Raw genomic sequence first — 22,358 nt, forward strand, 5'->3', positions numbered from 1 at the left:
CGCCACAGCACATGTGCAGTACTGCACAAGTGTGTGTCATGCTGACCTATAACTGCTCTTATCTGTAATGAATAAAGAGAGGCCCTCTTGGCTGCCTCTCCTCTCCTTCTCAAACGCTATCTTCCTCGCTGTCCCTGTTTTTTTTTTTTCCTTCCAGCCCCTGTCTAGCTTCCACTCTGTCAGTCATTTCTCTCCATTATTTTCTCTCTCCCTACTGTCCCCATCTAGCTCCCACATCCTTCAGTATATCTGTGGTCACATATTAATATATCTGAGTAGCAGGTTAACATAATTGCTGGTCCAGATTCGACTACAGCAGGCATCTGTGTGTGTGTGTGTGTGTGTGTGTGTGTGTGTGTGTGCGTGCGTGCGTGCGTGCGTGCGTGCGTGCGTGCGTGCGTGCGTGCGTGCGTGCGTGCGTGCGTGCGTGCGTGCGTGCGTGTGTGTGAGAGAGAGAGAGAGAGAGAGAGACCCTGCTGGCTCTCATCCCCTTTAGATGTGTTCCAAAAGGTCGAGACCCGATTAACATTTTAACTTGGGTGTCAAAAGCTATTCCTCTTTTCCCTTCCTTTACCTTCTCCTTCCTTGCTCATTTTAGTTTTTTGGTTAGCTTCAGCAAGTCATGGTATAATGCAGTCACATTCAGTGCATTCATCTCTGTATTGGCAGTAAAATTGTATGTCATATTTTGTCTTTACTATGCTGCCTGTGCAACCTTCTTTGCATCCACTTAGATTTTTTCATTAATTCATAATGGATCACACCTCCACTGGATATTCTCCAGCTTTAAACTTATCAAACAAATGAACGCAACTGTGAAATGGCCTTACTTTCAGAGAGTATTCTTTTGAATTGGAGATTTTGTCCTTTATACTATTACAATTGGGCGCACAGGCCTAGTAGCAATTCTTCTAGATAGCAGCTCATTAGTATATGGTAAAGGCCACTTGACTTCCTTAAGCATTAGCATATTTACAGCATTTGTCACCCTGTCTGACATCCTGTAGGAGATTCTGCATATAGATGCAAAAATAAAAAAGGCTATCACTGAAATGTATCACTTCTTTTCATTTCCTACACTGAAGAAAAAGAGCATATTTTTCCTTGCAAATGGTGTGTGGGACTGTGGGAAGGAAGCACAGTATAACTTCTTTCTCAGAGAAAAAAAAAAGGCATCGGTTTTTGTCCACAAAGACTGACAAGTACGAATGAGGGTGTCACAGATGAGAATTACTTGCCATCAAATGCCATACGATATAATCTTGTCTGACAAAAACCTGTGTTTTGAGTATCAGATATTTACTATCTTTAAAGTAAGTGAAAAGGATTGTAGCTTTCTCCTTTGTATTGGACAGCACTGGCAGTGCTGTTGACTTTACATTTACAGTAGATTCCAACCCCAACCTAGTTTCAGAGGTATCAAAATGTCTGTACAGGAAAATACTATCCACTTCTCCACTGTCCATCTGTGTCCTCAGAATATTCCAAATGCTCATATTTTCTGAAAACCTTCGGCTTTGTGCTTGTCAAAAGCAAGTGCATCCTTTTACATGGTTTCCACTAATTTTGCATATCGTAACTGACAGTATTTTTTGTCATAATACAGCCCTTCTAGCATAGTGCACCAGAAACATATAGCACAGCATTATTGTTGAACACAGAAATGGCTGCTTTACCTTGAAAGTTTTAAATACTGATCAAGTACTCATCACTTATAGAGTATGAAGCCATTTTCATAAATCCTAAATGTGAACTGGCATCCCCACTGCTTATCCTCTCATCCTGGTCTTTGATCCTCCTCTCATCTGCCTCCATTCTCCACTGTCCCTTTTCCAGACCTCCTAAAGTCTTGGCATCGTCTCCAGGTGCTGCTGCCTTTCATGACTTCTCTCCTTGTCTCTGCCTCTCTCTTACTCCCTTCCTTTCTCTATCCTAGCTCTCCTTTCTCACTTCCCATTTCAGATCACCATTACTTCTACTGACACCATTTTTTGTCCTTTATCTCCTTTTACTACTAATGCATTTTTTATGCGTTTGTTGTGTGAATATACTCCATGCATGCATGTACTTGTGGATGAATTTCCCTTTGTGTATTTCAGGGTAAGGATTCACATTTGCTGTCACTTAGATCCAGTTTACCGTTGTTGAAAGAGCTTTTACTACTGTTGGAATCAGAATTTGAAAAATACTTTAATAATCCCTACTGGGACATAATTTTGATGCTTTCTTCTCAGTGAATGGCTATTGTTTGACAGTCTAAATGTCTATGTTGGTGCAGTTTCCTAAATGGCAATGGATTTTATTTTGAACTGTGCATATTTTATGTGTGTCATTAGGGACATTTAAGATACTTGCAAGCACTATGTGAAATTAAAGTGATTATGTATCCATCAAAACATTTTGCTACAGTAGCTCTTTTTTATTTCACTCCAAATGGCTCTTGTTATGCTCTTTCTTTTTATGCTTTAATATCAACACATAGAAAATACATGTCCATCACTGAGTTAATTTAAAAATGCATTCCTCTTGTTTCCGTTCTCTTTCGGTTTACTCACTGTAAAGGATCTCATCAGATCCTCCATCCACGTACTGGATTGTCTTATTGAATTTTGTGTTTGTCACTACGTTTACACTCAAATACATCTCTATGCTCCTTTGTGTGCCTCCCCATCTATATTCATTCTTGTGCTTGTATTCATTTGTGTGTATACCACGCTTATATTCCATCTTACTCATCTCACTGTGTGTCTTCTCCTATGTTTTTCCATCCATACATGTCTACGTCCATTTGTCCGGAAGCAGTAAGCAGCATGGTATGACGAAGGAATGCAACAGGTACGGGTGTCTGAGTTGGGTCACACCACAATCCTGGGTCTGAAAATTGCTTTTTCCCAGGGCTGTTTTTATTGCATTCCAGCTATTTATTCAATATTTTATACCAGACCTGTTGTGAAGGGCACCATCACAAAATCAAGACATGGAATCCATATGAATATCTTACTTTTTTTTTTTTTTTTTAAGCTTTCCATTATTTTTTGTAATTGATTGATCTAGTCTGGCAGGCCATAGACTATGTAATGGTCTATTCGCCCTCTAGGCAGGGATAAGCTCACAACTGGCCCAGGTTTGTGTGTGCCATCTGCCATCTATCCATCATTTATCTAACCGTTCATTGCTTAGCCTGTTTCTCTCTCCAATCAAGACAGCTGAACATTTGATTTACCTTCGTTATGGTAAATGTGACCTCATGGGAGTATTCCAAAGGATTCTAATTCTATGTAGGTCTCAGTGCTCTCAAGTGGCTCTCTCATTCCTGCCAATTCTCTGCTCATCTCCTCCTCCACTCCCAAAGATGGAAATCGGATTCCATCTGTATATTCTAACAGCATGTATGAGAATACAGAAAAAGAGGAGAAAAAGAAAGAAGGCAGTGATTGATTTTTAGTAAGCCAGCCACTACAGACTGCTGAGATCCTATTTTCAGTATTCATTGACTTGAGTGTTGATTTAAGTCGGTAGTTTCTAACTACCATAATAAAAGACACCTTAAATGGTGATTCCTAGTCGGACTGTCTTTGACAAGCTCCGTAGTAATATCTGCCATTTGAAAAATGTCTTTTTGTAGCTTCAAAGATTTAAAAGAAGATTTATTAACTCCGACATCAGCTTCATCGCCTATTTCTCACAATGTCATACAAGAATGATATTTTGATAATCCTATTATGCCCACTTTGATGTCCTTAAAGTGACCATAATATTCAACATTTATCATTTCCTGTTCATTTTTAATCAGCATTTATTATTTGTTGTACGCTGCACATGATTTTCTTTGATTTATAAAAATCAATCCATTTGACTCAGCAGTGATTTGCATGCCCTAACTATCTGTCTACAAGTAATTCATGCTGAGTGAAGCCACAGGTTGGCCATTTTGATTGATGGCAAGTGATTTGCATAGCTGTGATTGCATTGCCCTGTTGGCAGAGTTGGGTGTCAGGACTCATTTCAAGTCAAATTTGTCACTAAATCTAAATCTCAACCAGTTGTAAAAGTGCACTTTACACAACATGCCGCATTCAGATGCTTATCAGATATACCTGACGACATGAATTAAAGCCAAGAATTATGTTTTGTTCTTCTAGAAGTGGGAACCGTTGTCTTTGCTCCAAACTATTAACAGAGGTACTTGTGTGGCTTTTGTAAAAGAAAAACAACATCAGCTTATTAAACACTGGCCTTAGCTCAGTAATTGTTCATAATGCAGTAGATTTGTAGCCATTTCATATGATATTTTCTTCAGCTGAATGAGACAGTGCTCAACAATGAGCTTAGGCAGATATCAGTGGCCTCTCTGTGCATTAGCCTATATTGGATGAAATTGTCTGTGTGAGTCTGATTTTGTTTTTAAATTGGCCAGTCAGGACAAGGCTGGGCAAATGATCTAATGAAGAGAGAGCATGGAGGATTGTTAGCGTAATCGGTTTGGAGCTGCATGAATCTGCCTCTGATAGAAATATTTCGCCACTGAGAGGAAGGCCATGTTGCTCAGCTTGCCTCCAGTGTGTTTTATAATGAGAGAAGTTAACATTTTATCTGCCCTTTTCTAATGATGTGACATGTTTTTCCACAGCCGATTATTACATAAAAGACGTGTTGCTTACTGAATATGACAAAAATGAAAAGCAACAGAACAATGTGTAGCACCAGACACACAAACAACTGTAGTCAGCTTTCAGATGAAAACAAAGCTAGTGTGTCGCTTTTTCAAATTTGAACGGCAGCCTTTAATTCTCTCCTTTGGTATTACAGTGGATCAATCGCAGATACAGAAAGCACTAAATATTTTAGATAGTTGAGAGTGCTGTGGCCCTCAAAGCTCTCAGTTTCTCCTGATAATACGTCTTCATCTGCCTCTTCTTCCCAGTTCACTGACTGATTGGTTTGTTCTCCTCATGTGAAGATATTTCATTCAGTAAAGAGTATTTTAAATATTGATTGATTGATCCGTAGTAGTAGCAGACAGCTCATAAGATAATGTCATGGACGAGTATAAAAAGTGTGTACCTGAAGGTGAATGTGGGCTATAATGGCACTGCATCTGTGTGTGCATGTCTAATGAAGCATTTAAAGACTTTCTAGTGTGTAAGGTGTGTATTAGTGTCCGTGTTTGAGAAGATTTTGTGGTAGCGTGAGAGTGGGAGAACAGCTGTTATGTCTCAGCATGTGTGGATCTCAAGGGGCAAAGACATGAGATTATCCTTAGAGCACAACGGGAAGCTACCTAAACTCTCCTTGAAACTAACCAAGCACTTCCTTTAGCTACAGTGCACTTTCCTGGGCATGAGGGATTCATGCTGTGCTTCAGCCTCAGGTGTACGCTCTATTTGGTTATGTATTCATTTTCTGGATATTCAACTTAGCTGTTGCAAAAGCATTTCCAGAATATCGTTTGTGACATGTGACATGCCTGGCACAATATAGCTCACTGTTGACATTTTAGACTAAAAATTCCTCCTTTTTTTGCAGTGTAAATGCTTTGATTCAGTGCAAAGTGCCTTGGCTTGTAGCATCACACACACACATAGATGTTAAATATCATCTTTGTGAAGTCTTCTTCTCCTATCTTTTGTGCACACTTTCTCATTCCTTCATTACTGTGGTAGACCAGGTCTTTAATAATGAGGGGACATCTGTTTCATTAAAACAGAAAGATGCCTGGGAGAGGGAGGGATGGAGGGGGTCTAAAGAGGAGCACATGCATGAGAAACGGCCAGATATGGAGGGATGCTGGGAGTAAGCTGAGAAAGAAAGGAGAAATTAAATAAAAACGCAAGAAAAAAATGGGATGAGAGGTCAAAGCTTTAGGCAGGAGTCTTCTCATTAAGACTGATGCAGTGTAGAAATAGGGCACAGCTTTTACACTAATACATATACATGGATCACATCACATATATCACCATAAGAAAGCTACAGCAAACATAAAGTCCCCCACAAATACACGACTGTGAGCCAGATTAAAGTAGTAAAGCATTTCATTCATCATAATTATGGCGTGTAGCACAAAGGATAAGTGAAAAAAACACTGCCAATGACAGCTGTAACAGCAGTTTCCATGATAGAAATGCAACAGGCACTCTTTTTTGAAGGTTGCCAAATGTCTCACATTTGTTTAATTTTAGTTGCATCAAATGTAGTTGGGTTGCAGTTTACAGTTTCTAGAATGTGTTCAACAACATCAGTGTCACCCACTTATTGATTTTAGGTTGAAACTTACTGTCTCATTTGCTGCTTTGATTAGGCAGAAGTAAAAAGATCACTTTTGAGTTTTTCAAACCTACCTTTCTGATGAGGATAAAGAGAATTATTGTATTTCCAAATTCTCCCAAATGTCACCAACAATAGTACAAAGCTTAAGGTATTAAAGCATGCAGAATGTAACAGCGTACAATAGAATCGCATAGACAGCCTTTGAAGACCAAATTGAAATTGCTCATAAATTTGAGGTTAAGTTTTAACAGTGTATAACACAGAAATAAACAGTATTTAATGTATTTATGTTATATAATATTTGAGGCTGTCAATCATAAAAAGCAGTAAAAGCACAAGCTGTGCAAGGACAATGAAGCCGTATTTAAGAGCGCTTGTTAATTTTGTTCATATAAATTCAGTGAGCAGTGCATCTAGCAGAAAGTGCTGTAAATCAGGGGTGAACTGATTTATTAGGTGAGTTATTATTCTCTCAGCCAGTCACATTAGTTGTCTCATAGCTTTTAGATGGCTGTGCCGAAAACAGTGGCGCAGGGGTAGAACATCTCACCAAATGACGGCAAAATGCAAATTTTGTTTTCCAAAAAAGGAGCAATATTCTAGTGTGAGAAATACAGAGTTACAGTGTGTGAACATGGGACTACAAATCCAAAGCCAAAGGCAAGCTGTGCTCTTTTAAGAGGTTGAATTTATATTTGTGGAGACACTGAAAGTCTGGGCAACATTTTTCATGTTTGTAATGCAACACAGTTTTATTTTGAAATGCAACATCTCACATCATGTCTAAAAGAATCATTTACCGGTAATAAATACTGATAAAAAATAAATTCATGATGCTAGGCATTTACAAATAGTGTTATACATTTTTGCTGGCTTAATGACACAGTTTGTTGAAGCCATTTGGATGATTTTACAAACTGAAAGTAGTCCATTATACTATATAAATATTAAAAAAAAAAAAAAGTTTGGACACACTGTCTCATTCAACCGAATGAGACAATGTGTCCAAACTTTTGACTGGTAGTGTATGACTATACTTAAAATCTTACAGGTTTTTAGTCAATATCACATCATATTGCAGTTGAAAATGTCAGAATCCAGGATAGTATGAAGAGCTTCAGTTACATAGAGAGGAAACTGACCTTTTATTTGTCTGAATTTTACTGATCTCTGTGTTTAATGCATTTAAAGGAGTTCAGCATCTCCTTCCTGTATACAGGTATATAGTTGCAAGTCATTAACTGGCTGCACCCAACCAAACTGATAATTGTAGTTTTACAGCAACCTTCTATTTTTCTGTGTATGATTTAGTCAGTGTAACCACAAAAGTTCACCATCAGCAGTGTTAGTCCATTTACGACCCACATTTTAGACGTGCCTGTAAGACTGAATAATAATCATACACTTCATATAGACGAGAAAACCGAATTTCTGTCATCCCTGCGATAACTGCTTTCAGCTTCAATTTAATCTAATTATGACTACTGGTTGAGAAATGTTTAATCAAAGTGTTTTTTTCCTCACTTAGCATCATTATGTAATTACTGCACATTTCTTTCTCAGAATAAATGTGGTGTGTAGTCACCTTGCCTTGTGCTGTCTCATTTGCACAAACCTCTCTCCTGGAGCACCACTCGTCTCTCTTTACAATTCCAAACAAATGGGCAAAAGCACATTTATTGGTCTCAAAAATACCAACCTGTCATGATACCTTGACACACGGTTCGGGTTTGTCTTTACCTTCCAGCAAAATGAGATTTAATTTACCTTTTTTTGTTGTTGTTTTGACCCAGCTCAACCCCTACATAATGAGCTAGCCTACGGTATTTGCTCATAGGTTAAGTTTTTTTCTGAAAACAGATATGTGAACAACACAAACAAACCATTTAACTACCATAATTATCCACTCCTATTGAATTATATGAAGACAGACAGATTCTACTTGTAAAAATGCAGTAAACTGTAGCTCACATCTGTTTTGCCTCAAGACTAGCAGCCTTCACTGGCTGGTAGAGGGTGTGATATGTTTCCTGATTTTTTTTTGTAGGAAGAAATAAAGTGGAATTGAGGTGGACATCCACAACTTATCTTCAGTATTGTCCTTTAAAGGGAAAGAATAATACAGATTAGAGTGTGAAACAGGAAAGCAACAGGACAAAGTAGAACTAAGTGGACAAGAAGTGAAATAGTAAAGTTAAATTGTAGTTTGTTTTACCCACAAATGGAGAATTTAAGACCATGCTGCCTGGTCGGGCAGCAAGGAATGAGAACAGTGAAAAAAAGCGTAAAATTAGTAGTGTTACAGATTGAAGGTGGTTAGAAGAGAAACAAACAAACCACAAGACCAAGAATGAAAGTAATACTAAAGTTTAAAATAAGAACAATATGTGCTGTGTCGAGGTCAGCGATGGCAATGGAGATATTACACACATGCACACACTCAACGGCCAAGGTCAGATAGAGTCACAGTAGGATCACAAGGTCCCTGCAGAGGACCAGGTTATAACTGACAATTATAATTAGGCTAATTAGTGCAACAAAACCATCATCACAGTGGGTAATGACCTGGGCAGGCCAGCAAGGGTGATGGATGGAAGGATGGATGGATGAGAGAGAAAGAGAAGCAGGTAGGCAACGAGTGTTAATTAGGAAAAGGCTAAGGGGAATGATGGATGGATTAGTGAGAGCAGCAGAGAGAGAAAGGTAGACAGGCTGCATGAGGAGGATCATGGGGAGACGAGGCACCGAGATGTGGATACGAGACACACACAGGTTAGCTGTTAGACACCTTTGATCTGTCAGTCTTCTTGTTTCATCTCAAGTTCAATTTCAAGCCCGACCCTCACAACACATTCAAAATACTGTCTGTGTTTTGCGCGTGTAATGTATCTTCTCATGTTAGCTTTAGTCGCTGTGTTATTTTTCCCTCTACTCTCACCGACTTGTATGCTAATCATTTGTCACATTAGGCTGACAAAAGTCTCGGTAAGTGCTTGAACTGAAAGAGTTAAGTTATGCCTCTTGACATGAACATGGAAATAAGGACACAGAGTTAAAAAAGGCATGTTGTAATCTGTTAACTACAACTTAAAGCAAAAATGATTATTCAAATATTCACTCAGTAGTAAGCAACAATTCTGGAAATTGACTGAATTTTTATGTTTTGGTTGGGTATTTGATGATGATGTTAACCTGGAAAATTGAGTTTTTCCTCAAATTTCTTAATATTTTTTTGACTAAACAATTAATTTAGTTAAATTGTAAGTTAGATGTCACATTAATAAGAACAGAAAATAATTCACAAGTTTGCACATTGTGTTCACCATTACCAGAAAAAACAATGTATTCAGTTTATGTCAGTATTGGTGTAAAAGTCAACTTGAATAGACTCAAAAATCTTTTAAAAATGTATTGGACAATCTTACTTCTACACTGTGACAGAAGAGCCATATTTTTAATCTACCGTTTTAGTGCAGAACTCAGCGAAATATGCAAAGCTCTTATGAATATATTTTTAGCACCCTCAGACCAAATCTGTACTCACCCAAACTCCACCAGCCTGTCAACTCAAGTGACTCAATTAGCCACATACTCGCCCACACATTCAACCACTCGCCCACAGCGTCAGTTCATATGGAGCTAAGTGTCTTTCCGAGCAAAGGACATGAAAGAATATGACATGTGAGTGAAAGACTGTGACACACACAAACACACCAGGGAGAAGAAATGGGAGAATAGAAAGAATTGTGAAACAGAGTGCAAGAATTAGAGACGGAGAGAAATAAAAGGCCTAAGTTTTTATACAGGATTATGTACATAAATTAATAAACGGCAGGTGCAGCAGAATGCACCAGCCGACCTTCATCTGAGTGCATATGTATAGGCATATGTACTTCATGTTTTTTAAGATGTAAAATCTTTTGTGGATTGTGCATTTAAAATAGATCTGACTGAATGAATTTCAAACTGCTCTGGAGCTGCTGGAATGTCACAAGTAGGAACTGCTGATATGATGGTTCAACAAAGTTTATGCAAATATATTTTGTCTTTCAGTGGGCATGCAGATAATTTATGTATATCTACCCAATCTGACAAGTATGACACACATACACATTCTCACAATTTAGTTCTGTATGCTGACAACATCCTGTTTTTTTTTTTTTTTTTTTTTAACACAGTTCTCTATCCCTTTTTCTCTTACCCCATATCTAAGAAGAGGTCAAAAAGCAGACTTGTAAACTAATCCTGAAACAGGCAGTTGCTCCAGTTAAAGAAGTGATGTCAAGCTGCTTTGCATCACTCTCTGAAAATGCAACATGAGGTCTGTTAGTAATTCTGTCTTACCCCTTTTTGAACTCTTTTTCTCAGTCAGTTGGAGGGGGAGGATTTAGGTGGGTGGATGGATTAACTATGTAATATTGGTGCAGCTCTGTGTAAGATTAAGTAAGCCAGCTATGCAGGACTGGTCCTGGTAAGATATAACATGATTCCATCTTGACCTTTTTCTACTCTGTCCTCCAGACAATCTTGTTTTTATGTAAAGATGCAGATATGGCACAGGCAGGTAGGTTTCCAAAAATCAATGAATCAGGGCATCATTTTTAGAGATATTATAGTACGGTATATATCGCAGTTTTAGGGTTTGGTACAGCAGAGACAACAAAAGAAACTGATTACATTTGCCTTTTTTGTTTGTTTTGGTTTTGTTTGTTTTGTTGAACATTATAAAAAAAATAATGCTAACAAGTTTTACGGTGACTGACTGTTAAGGCACTAATGTGGAAAAATGCACATATCAAAAAGAAAAAAGTAAATACTGCAAATGTCAGCAATGCTCCGATGTGTAACTCTGATCTGTGGATGTATGTAAGTTGGTGTAAAATCAAACATTTCCAGCGGTGCAGTTTTAGCGTGAGAACTGCACAGAGCAATGCTACTTTTTCTTCTTTCTATCGACACAGCCATCCTGTCTGAATAAACTTTCTTAGACCTGTCACTGGACAAAACCAACTAAGCACAAGAAGAATAAAAGTCACATAATGTCTCCTCAGCATTCAAGGCTAACCATGCCGTTGTGCTATGTAGCTGATGGGAAATAACTGACAAAACCTTCCAGGGATACTTAGTGAGATAAATACACTCCTGACAGTAACTGTGTGAATCACTCAGCATATGGAACACAGGAAGTCTCACACCAAACCAGACATCCTGTAACGAAGGGTTCCTGATGAATACACATACCTTTACACCCCTACTCAGTTTACTTCATCTCTCCTTGGTTGTTCAATTATAGGCCTGCCCAAGCATCAAACAACAAAACACCCTTGTTAACAGTCATGCTGATCTCCCCGAGTTTCCCCATAGTTTTCTAATGAACATTATACTGAGTGTGACCTTGACTACTAATCTTAATTGAGTCTTTTCCTTTTGATGCAATGACTTTGATGTGTATTGGTATTCTTAAGAAACAAGAGAGGGTTTCTTAAATAGAGGAGATGAGACACTTCTGCTTGAACTGTGACAGGTATATTTTGAATAAAAGTCAATCTGTTCCACTCAGAGGTACTAAAATAATCAGCAGTAAAATGAAAACACATCCTTGGTAACAGTGCTTTTATTCCTCAGTGCTGTTTACCGATTTAGATCTTTGTGTTGGCATGGGGAAATGTAGCTTTATGGCTATATTTAAATTTGCATGTTGTTGGTTTGTTCATGAGAGTCTAAATGATGAGGTTTATAGTACAGTCAGTCAGTGCAGTCCTCCTTGGTTTGCATTGGCTGCTGTATGTCCTTCACAGACAAGCTCATTAAGCCCACTGCTAAAGAAGCCTTAACAGCTTTAATGAGTTTTTCATTGTTCCATAATGGAGGATTTTTTTTTCTAAAGGTCAGATCATCACTGATATTCTTAGTAAAAATGTGACTCCTGGACTCTTGGATGGCTGCCCTTTCAAAAGGTATATTACATATGCCATCATCGCTTTCTGCCTTAATTAACAATCAACTTAAAAAGAAACAGTTAAAATATAAAATAAAATATTGCTTTATTTCTTTATTTAATGATGGAAACGGCAAGCTCAAATTTGAGGTATTAATACATCTTTTATTATTTTTTAAGCCCAGGCATAGAAGAATAAGTCTGTATTATCCTGAATCAAAAACACAAATGTATATAAATAAAGTTTTAGATTTTCAGCTCTTCATGTTTCACAGGAAGAGAGTTGCAGTCATTAGTTTGTTGGTAAAGATTTGTGTATTAAGTTGGATTGGATATATTTGTGTTGGTAGTAAGAATGGAGAAGAAAAAGAACTTAATTTAGTGATTAATTATTGCTACAGTTTTCTCCTGGTAGCAGGCAGTTATTGTGCTAGAGTGAAGACCAAGTAAGAGACATCAATCAGCTTCTTAAAATGCTTAGAAATGACTCCCTTTACAGAGAACAAATCAAGCAAAGTTTATTAGGGAGCTGAGGTCACACACTCCTTTGTAAACTGCTTTTACGTCCTGTCTTATAAGCTTCATCATCGGACTTTTTCTCTGTATAAAGAAGCATTGGCATCAGCGCTGCTATACCTCTATTACTGGGGCACGGACCCCAGCATTGATCTGCTGTGCCCCAGTATAATCTCACATTTGAGCTTTAACAAGCTCTTGTCTCTCACCATGGATTAATTTAAATTGATAGTAACAGGAAAATAATAGACAATTTTCTAGTCCACCATGTCAGTTTAACCCAAAATCCAAGGTGAGCAGTCCAGCACTGTACACACAGCACACATCTGCATGCACGGCTGTGTGCATGTCTTTGCTGCAGTGCACATACAGTAATCCATGTATTGATGAGCCGCGCCAAGCAAGAATCTAGATTGTTTGATAAAGTCATGTTCTCAACCTTGACACGGGTCATTCAGATCTCTCTGACAATCTCATTTAACAGCTGCAGCTGTGAGCAGTTGTTTGGTGTGCTGAGGCAGCTCCACACTCGGCTGAGGAGCACAATGGGGTGAGACAGGTTTCACCACCTTTGCTATCTTATCGATTGAAAGGGAAGAACTTTGTAAGTTGAGTCACAGTCAAGTCACTGACCGTTTCACCACAATGAAAAATAGACAGTACACTAATGCTCAAAATATCAACTCAGTTTGGACTTGCCGATGAACATGGTAGGCACTCCCAAACTGCTGTTCCACACTTATATAATTTACTTGTTTTTAAAGTAGCTGGGTCATTCAGGAAGTAATTGTTTTTTTTATTTATTGTTATTCATGCGGACTGCAGAAGAATGACTCATGTTCGCTTTTGTACCTAAAACATGTTGACAATTATCGTACTATATGATGAAATAAATATTTTCATTCAGAGTAATAGCTTTACACTTTTACCTTTACCGGCCCTTATTTCAGTGTTAGCAGGAGTAATGTGTCTGTGGCGGTAATGCTACACAACGAAAGTTCATGTAGCACATTTCATACATGCAGGAGGCAAATATGTCATTATCACTTCTCGATTAATTTCATCTTTTATCAAATTACTCACTATTTTCCTAAAACTCAGAAAGACATGTGATTGCAATGATTTATTAGGCACATTTACTAACCCTCTCACAAAAAGAATAGCACGAGGTTGCATTTGTTAGAAATAAAATACAGTAGCAACAGAAGCAATTTGGGACACACAGTTTGTCAGGAAGGAAGAAAATTTAGGACACATATTTAGAAGGAGCTAGAGAATTGGGACAGACACAAAAAAATCTCAGAGTTGCCATGGGTACCAACGGAAAGGAAACAGGAGTCCCTGTAGTGTAAGCATACATTGCTTGTAAAATTCTCCAAGGCATTTAACCTGAAGGCCTTGAGAAACACCTCCTTCAGCAGGCACTAGAATGTGCTACTTTTTGTGCAAGGTTTACAACAATGCAGAGTGGTAGAAGCTGCAGGATGTACTTTGCATGACTTTACAGTTCCTTGAATGAGTCACTGTTAACTGTAAATGGTTTTATTACTTAAAATGTTGGCTTTTCTTTGTGTACAGCAAGATTTTTTTTTTCCATGGTCCAAATGTGTGCTCTCATTTGAATTTGAGAGTCAGTGCTGGAACTATGACTGTCTCTAAGTGTCTGCCACTTGATTTAATGGATCTTTCAAGATTTTTTTCCTGGGTTCTACTTCACTGCAACCTTAAAGAGGAGCAAGTTGGAATGAAACTTGTCTCCATATATTCCTCTGCACTTTGTGTTGATTTTAGCTCAAAATTGTTGGAGGGTGCATATTTAGGAGCTGAATAAACTGGGAGTGCTAAAGCAATGCTCTGAGGCCGAGATCTCTCAACTGTCCTTTTAACCTGCACCAGTAATAGCATTAGGGCCAATGACGGCATGACTGGTGGCAAGTGAATCAGAATCAGAGAATCACGCAAATAATTAAATAACAGTGAATCTGAATGAGCAGAACTAGAGCCACTCCCTCAGCAGCTACAGTATTTAGTGTGTCCCAGGGTTTAAAGTGTATTCCGTCCAACATTTGTTGCTGGAGGTGAGGCAGGGATGTGCAACACCTTTCAACCTTTCTAAATTGAAACCTCTCAGTAATGACATTATACAAAACCCCGTAGCAAAGTAACTGTACTATGCACTGTACAACTGCATTATGTTGGAAAATATATATACACTACATGAGATCAGGGCTTGCAACAGCAGTCACTTTAAATCACTCGCCATGTTTTATTAATGCTGTGTGCTGTATTTGAAAGTCTGTTGACATTTCTGCATTTATGCGTGAGTGTGTTGCTGTATATTATATCAATATATTACAGTGTCGCTGTCGGTTTGAGCATCTTTAACCTTTAATGTTTAACCTTAACACTACCAATGAACAGTTACAGCACCCAGTTTGGTTGGCATTCAGTCATCATTAAAGGAGGGTAGAAGGAAAGACAGGGCTGCATGACTCAACAGCAAGAGAAATTCAGGGTGTCTGTTTCTCAGTGAGAAATGATGGCTGATGTGAATAAGTGACAGAAATCAAACAGCATGATGGAGCAAAATGGAGGCTGTCATCATTGTGACTAGGATTTATAGAAGCATATATAAAGGCCCTGCACATTTTTGACACACACATGATTACAGTGATATTGGCAAGTTATTTTTAAAGTTTTTTTATTTAACCTTTTTTATCTAGCTAAAAGACCCATTGAGATCGAGACCTCTTTCACACACACATAACAATAGCAATTAGATACATAAAGTACAGGAGCTATTTTTACAGTAACAATTTAAGAACACAGGCACTATTCGAAGGATTTCCGTTGTCAATTTCTTAAGACAGAGCGGAAGGCTTCCAGTTATATGTCCTGTGTGTGTACAAACTGTGCTGATTGACCTATTTCTGAGTTAATGTTACACCGATAGCACTGAGAAATCACATCTTTATTCCATTAGTACACCTTCATTGTCCTTTCATTTGATGACCACACAGAATTTCAGTGTAGCTCCATTCAATGATAAACTGAGCAGAGGCGCAGTTTGTCCAACTAGTCTGAATTGCCATCATAAAGGGAGCAAATACTTGCAATTAGCTGTCGTGTGTTGGTTTTTAATGTAGACGAATTTGTATAGACTTGTTTTCACCACATGAAATGATCTTTTTTTTTTTGTAAATTAGTGACAAAAAAGCCCATAATTACATTTTCTGTGCTTCAGTTTTGTAAACAATAGCACAGGAAAAAGTCCAAAGGGGATGAATACTTTTTATAGGAACTGTACGTGTGCACAGAAGTGCTTGTGAGATTCGGCAGGCTAAGATGAAAGGCCATTTGCCTTTGAAGAGAAGCCCATATCAGAGATCTACACTGCTCTACATACTGCTTGAAAGCACTTCTTTTTTTATTGTCATTTTAAAAATTTAGTTTGAAACTTGGCTTTATTTTATTAATAATTTTGATTCTATTTTTTTAAAGAGAGATATTATGCTGTCTTTCATTGTCTTGCCACATGTTGCCTCTGTCTCTTTTAGCCATTTTTTTGCATGAGGATTTTTTTTCCACATTAATACTGCATGCCTTAGCCTGACATATCTGTGCTAAGGGTTGAGTTTTCTCATCATTCCAGTTGGAAATTGATATTACTGTTTGCTTTATTTTATTTATCCACACAGATATCCCCCAAGAGTTACATTCAGAAAGTTTGAAAAAATTGAAAGTGGGAGACAGAAATTATATTTGCCTATGTCACTCCGTGGCAAGAAGCTAAATAAATCGAGCAAACATTGCAATGAGGCTTCAGAGCAACATCAAATAGCATATGGACTGAAAAAAAAAAAAGAGAAAACATTCGACTCCAACAGCGTCTTACAGAAGTTATAGTAATCATGTCACCGTACCCATGTAAATACACATGGGGACCCACAGTGGCACACAATAAACCATGTTCCAAGCTATTAAAAACCAATTAGTTTTAGCTTCATCTGTGAGAATCAGAGAAAAAGCCATGGGAGTTGCAGATTAGCATAAAGTGAGAACTATAGAGGAGGATGTAAATGAGAGAGGAGAAAATATAGGGTCCATACAGTGCATTTAAATTCATGAAAATGTGCTGTAATGTCTGCATGTTTGGAAAAGAGCAAAGGGAAATGATCAAATCAGGTGTGCTTGAGCTGGTAGAAAAGACTGAGATGTAAGATATATATTTAATCTACATGAAAAATACACAGAGGAAGCAAATTGACTGTTTCTGCTAAAACCAGCTAGAACTAGTTTTATTCCATCATTTCTACTGAAAAAGAAGAGTGGAAAGTATTTTTATTCAGTGCTGCTTGGTCTGTTCGTCACAATAACTGAGATTGTTTTTCTTCTTTCTGATATACTAAGGTACAGTTTGAACTTTGATTTGTTTAAGATTGGATTTGATATTAAATTAAATTAAATGAATTGAATAAATATTTAACGCAATCCATTGGTCTAAATTATAATATAAATCATCTTTCAGCACATTCCTTTTCACTGTAGCAGCTGAAATTGGCAGTGGTACAAAATAAAATCATAAATTCCAGATTTTTTTTTTAAACTGGTAATGATGTATTGCTTTCAGATGTAATTATATTTCTATCACTGTCGAGAAGACTATAAACTATATGTCTTCTTGTCACGTCTCTTCCGATTCAAAAGGTAACTATATATTTCTGTAAAAGAAATTCTTAGTGTTAGTGTTTTTTTCTGTTAGCAATCATTATTTCTGTAACCACTTCCTGCAAAAGACAGATCCCTCAGTAAACACTGACTGTGATTTCTCCAGCAGTATACAGTTTCTGTGCATGAACTTATCTGTTTGTTATTAGAGTCAGTTATGATGGTTAAAGATATGACCGTGAAAATTGCTTAAGCTTTTTCTCCATTTTTGGACTTTGTTTATCATTTGCACATGCACCACTCTGGCCTAGATTTCTATCAGTTTATAGTGTCTTGTTCATTCATTTATTTACAAATGATACACAGAGCTTACCCTTTTTCTAAATAAACAAAACCTAAAGCTACAACAAAACATGAAGTCTTGTTATAGACTGTCTATTTATTGTGTTGACTTAGCTCACTGTAAACTTTGGAAACCAGGCCAGTAGCTTGGCATCTCTTTTCAAACATAAGATGCAATAGTTTGTTCTTTCTCAGAGCAACACATCCCCATCTAGCACATGAAAGCCAATTACACGACTCTCATTAACTTGTACTTGTCCCCTTTGAACATAGTTAATCACGCATGGAGTGGCAAGAGGATAGAGATTAGGAAGCATGAACACATGCACGCTGGAACATGTCAAGGCGCAGGGGATTGTTTATTTACAAAAAAAAATACAGACTTACATAAATACTTAAATGCTGGAGTGAGAAACTGACTTTAAAAGTAGCATCTGCTGCTGTGTTATTGTCATTATGCAACAAGACCACTGAGTCCTGACTCTTGCAGTGTGTATGCATGTTTGTACAGGTGTCTCTGTTCCCTAGACATTAGATGATCCTGCTATTTTAGCTGCAAGTGGTGTGTGTGTTTGTGGCACCGCGGGGCTAAATTTGACCTTGTAGATCACACAACAATGTGGTGTTAAATGACACATGGTCTTATGATGTGAATATATGTGTGTGCTTGTGCGTTGCTCACCAACACATGTTGATGTGGAGCCAGATGACTTGAAGGGATAGTGGTTCATTGAACACATACAGGGCACTGAGATCACACACACATAACTCCAGTATACAGAAGAGAGCATATTAAATCAAGCACACAACCAATGGACCACTCAAGCACTCATCGAGATGTCTCACATGCTCACACACATGCCAGAAGAAACACAGACGCACACACACTCTCTGAGAGTGGGGTGGTCTAACTGGGCCTCCGGTGATTCAGGACAGATTCGGGACGCTTTGGGTTCATTAGTCAAACCGAAGTAGGACAGATACCTTTAGAACTTAACTCTCTTCTGTTCTCTGCCTCCTCCTTCCTGCTCCTCTCTTTTATCCTCTCCAGTTTCTCTCTTTCTTCTCTTGACCTCCCACTTTTTTCCTCTCCTTCTTCCCTCATCTGTATGATCTTTTCCTTTCTTTTTCAAAGTCTCCTTTTCATCTGCTGGAAACATAGGGCCATCTGTAGCAGTTCTAGCCCTCTCTTTGTTCTCTCCATCTCTATCCTCCTCTGATAACGCTCACTCTCCTCACTCCCTCCGTCTATGAGATACACTAGTATGGACGCAGATACAAGCTGTGAGTTTGATCTGAGACAATTTGCTGCAACATTAATGAAAGCATAAACTCACATGAATATTGATGAGCTATTCTTTTGCAATCTGCACATTCCGGATGGCCTAGAGGCAAAATAGTAAGACACATACGTGCGCACGCATAGACACACACACAAAGAGGGAATCTTTCACTGACAAATATTGCAAATGAATATTCAGTGACAACATGAAATCTGAAATTGTCAGGGTTTCTCATGTCTTCCCACTCTGAATGAGGCGGTTCTCCCCAGTCCAACACACACACTTTGGCTGTGGTATTTTTTTTTTCTTTGGGCTGATTTAATGTGTCCTAAAGGGAATCATTTGTATCAAAAACATGTAGATGCATCTTAGTATTAATGTTTAGTTTTATGTCTGTCTTGTGAGACCTCACACTGTACAATAAGTCATGTGTTCACTGTGTGCCTGTTAGAAAGTCAGACAATTATAGTTTGCCTTTTTCTGTTCTAGTTTATGTTCATATGAATTTCATTATTTAAGTTTTCAAACAGAAGATGTGAAGATCCACATCACTTTCATGTCTGTTTGCTCAGGATCTGCAGCAAATCACCTGTCTTCCAGCACCTTTAAGGCTCACTCATTACCACATTTTATCTTGTTTGTTTAATCTGAACAAAAAGTCAAGTATTAAGATGGCAAATGAGAGCTTTATCGAGGATTTTAAGCAGTGCTATTTCGGGTGGCTGCAGTAATGTCATCACCATGAGGTTGCTGGGGAACTGCGAGAGCCCTGACATCTCGTTTAACTTTTCATTTAAAATGGCAATACTTAAGTTGTTTGCTTTAACTTATCATTATGAAGTAAATGCTGACTGCACAATGTAGTGGTTATGGAATAATGACACCATCTGTGTTCAGATTGGATCTCTATAAGCTCCTCTTTTATTGTGCAATTCTGTCTGCCACCGGGTAAGAAATCTTCCCGGAAAATGAAGGCCCAATTTCTGATATAAATGAAATACATCTGCAAGTGCACAACAAAACGAAGAAGGCAGGATATCGCTTCTGTTTTTTTCCTGTAGCTATCGGTAGCATTCCCCGGGTGGCTGAAATTGTGGATGGTGGAGCAACAGGAGTAAATGTGGAAACTCTACCCAGCAAAACAAAAAGAGCTCTGTTGTCAAAGGAGGCAAAGAAGGTGAAGAGGGGGAGTGGTAGAAACCAAGGTGATCTTCTAACAGCATTTACTCGATGGAGAGTGCTCTGAGGCTTGAAAGGGTTCAAAGCCAACGTTCAGGTGGTATTTCTACTAAATCGCTAACCGCTCCTCTTCAGTGCTTCTTTCCTCTTTCTTTATTCCTAAGTGATGTTGGTCATGTTCTTGGTATATGCGAGACTCTGAGGAAAACGGAAAATGATCCAGTTATAGTGAAAGTGGTGCCAATAATAATACCACTTGGAAACATGAGGACGGAAGGGGGGACTGAAAAGTTGTCTATTGCCACTTTAACTCAAATAAGCATGCTTCCAAAAATGTAAAACCACCATCTGAATACTGGCCATTTTAATTTGGGGTCTTATTGTGTTGGTGTGCATCTGGGAATCACCGTAAGTGATTGAGCACTTTCATTCCATTGCTAATTTTGTCACAGGGATGTCAGGCCGAAGTGAACTTGGCCAAAGAAGTGTAGATGTGTGTCTGTGTGAGTTTCAATTTGAAGGCGGTTGCGAATGTGGGAAATTGTCTTTCTGTGCTAGAGGCTGTTTTTGCCTTCACATACTAAACTTTTAAAGCTTTTTTTAAAACTCCAGGGCAGTCTCATCAAAAATCAAATATGGGTCTAATTTGTTTTCATAAAAGATTACAGAACTCATACTGTGCCAAGCAAAAGTGTTTACACACTGTCTGTATTTAATAACCTCAAACTGAGAGGCGGTCGACCTCAGTTAAAACGTTAGCTGTGATTTTTCTGTTACTCTGGCTCTGTCCTAACAACTTCAGAGGAATCTAATGACCTTTCAGAAGCACAGTTGCTCAAACTTTAACAAACCTTTGTGGCTCTGCTTGATTTAGTATGTATGTGTATGTCAGTCTGTGTCTTTGTGCGAACCTCCAGTTCTCTTTCCCCAGCGCTTTTTTGAGAATACAATAAGGACAATTAATCACAGAATGAATCTTTTCTTTCTATCTCTGTCTTTCCATTGTTTTGTTCTTTCTCTTACATCAGTTCTCTTTTCTGCAGTTAAAACCATTCTCTTTCATGTCCCTTATTGTCCTCTCTTTGTGTCTTCCCTGTGCCTCTCTCCTCATTCTACGTTCTCTTTGCTGTGGTTTCTCCTCATCTTTAATAAGTAAGGAGAGAGACGCACAGACAGCGAGTGTCGGACTTCAGGCCCTCAGGTACTCAGAGATATGAGACAAGACCACTTTCCGGAGTGTGCACCTGCACTCACTGATAACATACATAGGCTTTACAGGCACACACATGCAAGCCATGCTTGCATGTGTGAATACATCCACATGAACCTTCATATGCAGCGCATTCATATGAGTCCCAGGAGTTACAGCTGACAGATTGTCTGAAGGACAAAGATGTTTTTCTTCTCCTAGTCCCCTCCTCTTTCTTTGTATGTGTTCCTCTAGGATATTTGATATTTAGCTACCTTATGTTATTCATGAGGAATCATATATAATAACCTGAGCCATAATTTATTGTACATATTCCACAATAATGAATTGATTTATCACACAGTTGCTAAATACTTTGAGGATCATACAGATTTGTTGAATGCTTTGTGCAACTGCTTTATTTGTGTTTTCTGCTTCATGGTTACGTTATATTTCTCGTCTCATTTCGACACAACCAATAATCACTCGCTTGTCATTTTCACTTTTGCATGAATCAAGAACATTTTTGCATTTTCCAGTTATTTCAAAATTACTCAGCCCTTATTTTCAAAATTTTGGCTGCTGTACGGTGACTCTCTGCAGCTAATCGTCCCGGAGAATTTGGTTGGTCTTTGGCCACCCTAACTGCTACGCAATGGGCAGTAATTTAAACACTGCCTTTTCATGTATCTGTCGATAACAAGGCTAAAAATGGGACACACTGCAGAAACAATGACAACACCAATGTAGAATGTAGGCTAATGATCTCTGTGGCTTTTATATGAGAAAAGATTCAATTATTCTGAACAAAAATAGTTCATTAAAACATAATTAGAACAAAATAACTTTTGCAAACTCATTTTCTGTGTCCAACCTCATTTGGAAAATGTGTCTCATTTGGAAAAAATACGTCTTTCTGGATTCTTTCCAGGAGCTGTGCAACAACAATTCTGCTCAGCTTATCCAAGCAGAGTTT

At 38.2% G+C, this 22,358-nt stretch overlaps 1 protein-coding gene across 4 annotated transcripts in view; it reads left to right on the plus strand.

Annotated features, from left to right (window-relative positions):
* ccser1 (coiled-coil serine-rich protein 1) overlaps positions 1-22,358 on the plus strand; it is a 119,350-nt gene that overhangs the window by 78,841 nt on the left and 18,151 nt on the right. For 2 of the 4 annotated variants that reach the window (XM_035950727.2, XM_035950728.2), the window contains one exon: positions 2,803-2,835. The exons of the other annotated variants lie outside the window; for them this stretch is intronic. In XM_035950727.2, coding sequence (XP_035806620.1) covers positions 2,803-2,819 — 17 coding nt within the window. In that variant the 3' untranslated portion in view covers positions 2,820-2,835. The remainder of the gene's footprint in view (positions 1-2,802; positions 2,836-22,358) is intronic. 4 annotated transcript variants of the gene reach the window in all.

This window comes from Amphiprion ocellaris, chromosome 6 (assembly GCF_022539595.1).
Source record: "Amphiprion ocellaris isolate individual 3 ecotype Okinawa chromosome 6, ASM2253959v1, whole genome shotgun sequence".
NCBI lineage: Eukaryota > Metazoa > Chordata > Actinopteri > Pomacentridae > Amphiprion > Amphiprion ocellaris.